The sequence below is a fragment of the Sinocyclocheilus rhinocerous genome, unplaced genomic scaffold (assembly GCF_001515625.1).
Source record: "Sinocyclocheilus rhinocerous isolate Xijiao unplaced genomic scaffold, SAMN03320098_v1.1 scaffold5693, whole genome shotgun sequence".
In the NCBI taxonomy this organism is placed as follows: Eukaryota; Metazoa; Chordata; class Actinopteri; order Cypriniformes; family Cyprinidae; genus Sinocyclocheilus; species Sinocyclocheilus rhinocerous.
In genome coordinates, this window is record NW_015670977.1 from 57904 (window position 1) to 63391 (window position 5488).

The window sequence follows — 5488 nt, forward strand, 5'->3', positions numbered from 1 at the left end:
ACACACACACACACACACACACACACACACACACACACACACACAAAGTATAGACATGTGAATTCTGTTAAAGGGACAGTTCACCCAAAAATAAAAATCACCCCATGATTTACTCACCCTCAAGCCATCCTAGCTGTGTATGACTTTCTTCTTACAGACGAATCCAATCGGAGTTATATTAGAAAATGTCCTGCTCTTCCAAGCTTTATAATGGCAGTGAATGGGTGTTGAGATTTTGAAGCCCAATAAAGTGCATCCATCCATCAGAAAAAAGTGCTCCATGCTACTCCGGTGTGTAAGAAAAACGTCTTACGTCAACCGCTGGAACGCCACTCTCTCGTGAACGTGCGTACGACAGTTAGCAGAAGCTAGAGATTACTGTTTATAAAGTTTTAAATATGGAGATTTTTCTTACACAAACGCATTGATTCGCAACGGGAGGCCTTTATTCACCCACCGGAGCCGTGAGAGGCACTTTTTATGATGGATGGATGCACTTTATTGGGCTTCAAAATCTCAACACCCATTCACTGCCATTATAAAGCTTGGAAGAGCAGGACATTTTCTAATATAACTCCGATTGGATTCGTCTGTAAGAAGAAAGTCATACACAGCTAGGATGGCTTGAGGGTGAGTAAATCATGGGGTGATTTTCATTTTTGGGAGAACTGTCCCTTTAATCAGTAGTACTTGCTTTAATGGATCAGGACTCACCGCACTCTTTGGCGGCGCTGATGCAGAGCTCTTCTGCCACGTATTCTCCGTGCGGATACGTCAGCGCGCTCGCCTCGTCTCTGCAGCTGTACAGATGAACCTGCAGGGCGGCGCCACACGCCTGCTTCTCCGACGGCCCGTCACCGCTCACATGGGATGCGTTCGCACACAGCTCCATGCTAACAAACGCTGTCAAAGCCATTTATATTTCACCTGAAGAGAGACGGACACAGTCTTTACTATAAAACACACATTGCTTTATTGGAAAAGATGCTAAATTGAATCTTCAGCACTAATACTTAGGGTTGCAAAGGGGTGGAAAATTTCCGGAAACTTTCCAAAAAAATCCCTGGAATATTCCAAATAAATCCTGGAAATTTTCCAAAATTTATGGAATATTTCTGAAATTTACTGGAAATTTTCCACCTTTTTGCAACCCTACTAATACTACACTAACCCTGCGTTTAACCTCAGCTTAGGCTCAGTTTTTAGTCGCTTTGGATAAAAGCATCTGCTAAATGCATTAATGTAAATGTCATTAAAGAGTTCAGGGGAAAAAGATAAAATTCTGTTGATGTCCTTTTAAACCCTTATGACTTTACTTCTGTGAACATATAAAGAGACGTTTAGCAGAATGTTCAGCAGGGGCTGAAAACAGCAACATTAAAGTGTTTGTCTATGAAAATATTTAAGAAAAAAAAAATGTCAACCAGGTGAAACATGCTTGACGTTTGTGTTTTAAATGAATGTAAATGCAGATAAGATTTACTGAAAACATTATCAGGGAATAAATATAATCATATGACTCCAGAAGACTTTGATTGAAGCACATAAATCACATGAATGACTGTCACAGGCGCTTTAAAGTGTTTCTGGAGCGTGACGTTCTGATCTCTATCTATCTTTACTGTATGATAAAGAGCGGCATGAACATCCTGCTAAACACTTCAAAGTCATACGGGTTTGAATGACGACAGAATTGACATCTGACGTCTTTTTATTGTGTTTAACTTGACGTGTATCGTTCAGCACTTTGGGTCAACCATGAGCTGTTAAAGGTGCTTTAAAAGAAGAAAGAAAAAGAAAGAAAGATTTGACATTTCTGGATGTTCCCCTCTATGTAACACATTGGACAACTCTCTGTATAACTTTTTATATTGGCTGCTCTGACCAGTGTTGAGGAAAGTTACTTTTAAAAGTCATGTATTACAATATTGTGTTACTTAGTTACTTTTTATGGAATGTAATGCATTACTTTTGCGTTACTTTTCACCCGGGCTGGCCTTGCTTTTGTGTTGTTTAATAAAAAAAAAACCTAAAGTCATATTTTGGGCAACTTTAAATGCCCTTTCACACCAAAAATGAAATGAATAAGCCTCCGTCTGAAGGAAGAGCCTCTGTCTGCATTTACTCCTGATTTCTCTCAACACGAGGACAGGAGAGCTGTCAGCCAACACATGGGAAAACAAAGTAACTAGTATTACTTAATTATAAAAAGTAACTCTGATATTGTTTTTGTAAATTGAAAAGTAATGCGTTACTTTATTAGTTACTTGAAAAAAGTAATCTGATTACATAACTTGCGTTACTTGTGATGTGTTACACTCCTAACACTGTGTCTGACGGTGTTTTACTGCTCGTCTCACAGTGACACTTTCAATATTTCTGACTTTTTTTTACCTCGTCTTACACACAGTCTTGCGCACACACACACACACTCACACACACACACACACACACACACACACACACACACACACACCACACTCACACACATACACACACACTCACACTCACACACACACACATACACACTGTGCAGCTGAAAACCACATGCAAGAAAAAGGCAAAGTGCAGAAAATGATACACTATAATAAGCGTTTGTGTAATGTGACAATGGCGGTTAAAGTAAAACTTGTTATCAGCTGATTTGCAGGGTAATGAACCTTCTGAAAGTCAGTGGAGCTTTACAGCGACTGTAACGAGACTCCAGGGAATCAATGCAGCAAACAAACACGACCGAATCGAACGAACGCTGAGGCTCAGGGCCCGGTTGCATGAAAGTCCTTAAAGGGTTAGTTCACCCAAAAATGAAAATTAGGCTGCGTTTTACTCACCCTCGAAGCATCCTAGGTGTATATGACTTTCTTCTTCCAGACGAATCCAGTCGGAGTTATATTAAAAATTGTCTTTGATCTTTCAAGCTGTTTCATGGCACTCAGCGGGTGTTGCAGTGCTTCGGTTCAAAAGAAGTGAAATAAAAAGCACCCATCCATTAATAAAAAGTGTCTCACACGGCTCCGGGGGCTGAACAAAGGCCTTCTGTAGCGAATCGATGCGTTTTTGTAAGAAAAATATCCATATTCAAAACGTAATAATCACTTTAATCTAGCTTGCGCCAGCAGTTGTAAACAGAAGCAGCTCCGGGAGCATGACGTATGAGTTCAGCGCTGCGCATGCGCCGGTGCGTCTCGTGAAAACCAACGTTTGTTAACAGCAAAGGAAGCAAAGTTTCCTTACATTAGCAAAGGAAAACCAGTCTCCTCTTGGCTTATATCGAAATCCTCCGACATTCTTCTTTACAAATCCTCGTTTTGTACTTCTAATTCTTGACCGTTGTTTCGCCTTGATCTCTCTGCTGCGTTTCCGCGTGGACTGATGTATGCAACACCCGCTGAGTGCCATGAAACAGCTTGAAAGATCAAAGACAATTTTTTATATAACTCCGACTGGATTCGTCTGGAAGAAGAAAGCCATATACACCTAGGATGCCTCGGGGGTGAAGCCTAATTTTCACTTTTGGGTGAACTAACCCTTTAAGTAATTTGACTTAGGGGTATCCCTGAGGGGGACAAAATCCCTGAGGTAAGGGATTTCTTTAGGAGCGCTGCAACAAACGTCTTAACTGTCACCCTTACCCAAGTGTTTATACTAAGCGTTCACGGTTACTATAGTTACTACATCTCACAATAAACAGATATGTATATGACAATAAACAGAACATAATGAAATACAGACCTAACCAACTAAAACACAGACAAACATTAAATAAGCATGAGCGCTGCCAGTTTCTGTGCTGCTTTGTGTACAGTCGTTACAGAAGAAACCGCTTTGTTTCTGCAGTCTTTCATGCGACCGGGCCAGACCATCAGACAGCTGCGTCGCTCCGTCTGAACATGAACGACTGTGAACACAAACACCAGCCAACACTGTGCCATCAATAAAACAGACTCCATTTGATCTGATCAGGAGCAATCATCTGGTGACGGCTTCTTGCTTCAGTGATTTTAGTTATTATAGTCCACAAACACAGAACGCTCTGCTATATGACTGCCAGAATCCTGAACTGTGGGAAAAGAAGACGAGACCATCTCTGAACAATTACAGCTCGCTATTTAGCCACGGCTTGAAATAGTTGATGGCACAACAGCAGAGCGTATGGAAATTCATAGACTCGTGTGCGTCTCTCCTGAGCTTCTGTGGCGAAACTGATCAGAAAGAGGAAATGAAAACATCAGAGCATGTGAATAATATTAAACTTAGCCTGATTTAATCATGTGTGTGTGTGTGTGTGTGTGTGAGAGAGAGAGTGTGTGTGTGTGAGTGTGTGTGTGTGTGTGTGAGTGTGTGTGTGATTGACAGTCACTGCTCTCTTGGGTTTTTCCTGAGGAGTTAATGATGTGTTTCCATTAAAGCTGCAGACTGAAACTAGTTATTCCAACAGGAGACAGCCATTTCATTTAAAAAATGAGCCCTTAAATACAAATGTGTGGAGCCGCTGGGATTCGTTCAGATCCGCAACACACTTCAGCAGTTCTTCTCTCATCACCTCGAGTTCTTCTGCGGTTCAGGAACGCTAGAACCTGTCCTCGTTAACAAGCGGAGCAGGTTTCCGTTCGCTCTGATGTGTGAACGCCACTTGATCCGAATGAGTCATTTCACAAGCTCATCTGATTCAGTGTTGCATGTTATAATGAAGCCTAGCAGATGCTGGAGCAGCTTTGATTCTGAAATCAGCCGCGCTCAGACGTGTTTCTAAAGGTGATCTCGAGTTCACAGCTGTTTGTCATTCATCTCCACTTGTTCATGTCTGTGCGTGTCTACATGAAGTAATCCTGGACTTACGACACGCAGCTATAAACACAGTCTGCAGAGAGGAAGGACAAGATATGAATTTAAGGGAAACGAGCTGCAATCCTCATGAAAGCATTCAATTAATGCAAGTATGAAATCCCATCCAACTATTGTTCTTAAACAGAAAGAGGCGAATCTCATGGACTTTTCTTAACTTTCTGATCACAAGAAAATGACAAGCGGTCCCTCGGAGGCACACTGACGCAGACGAGAGCAGCAGCGGGTTATCAGGCGGCGTTCAGTGCCGTTATCTGCAGAAGAACACAGCTGCTGGTGGAGATACAGAAATAACTGCACAGACTCCAGAAACACTTCTGAGCCGGTCCTGCTCTGGAAACAGCTGATCCAGCGCTGTGAGTAATGGAGCTGAAGCCAGAAAACCCAGACTCACCTCCAGCGCATCCAGTGTGAACAGAAGCAGGTCGATCTGAAACCCTCCTGCATTCAGACTCTTACAGAACTGGAGCTCTGAGGAGTGCTGCTGCTGCTGTGTGAGAGTTTGATGACACTTCAGTCTAACCACAGCCATGTGTGAAGCTGGAAACATTCAGCGGTCAGAGAGTCGAGAAGAAGAGCTTCACAACGAACACGAGAAACACACACACACACACACACAACACACACACACACAACACACACA

General features: G+C 42.3%; 1 protein-coding gene across 2 annotated transcripts in view; it reads right to left on the reverse strand.

The window, feature by feature from the left end:
• Nucleotides 1-5488, reverse strand: part of jak2a (Janus kinase 2a) — a 26682-nt gene that overhangs the window by 17663 nt on the left and 3531 nt on the right. The window contains exons 1-2 of one of the 2 annotated variants that reach the window (XM_016546341.1): nt 5240-5333; nt 715-927 (exon numbers count right to left, since the gene is read on the reverse strand). In XM_016546341.1, the coding sequence (XP_016401827.1) occupies nt 715-916 (202 nt within the window). In that variant the 5' untranslated portion in view covers nt 917-927; nt 5240-5333. Of the gene's footprint in view, nt 1-714; nt 928-5239; nt 5334-5488 lie in introns of those variants that run through there. The other variant, XM_016546340.1, reaches the window with a different exon arrangement.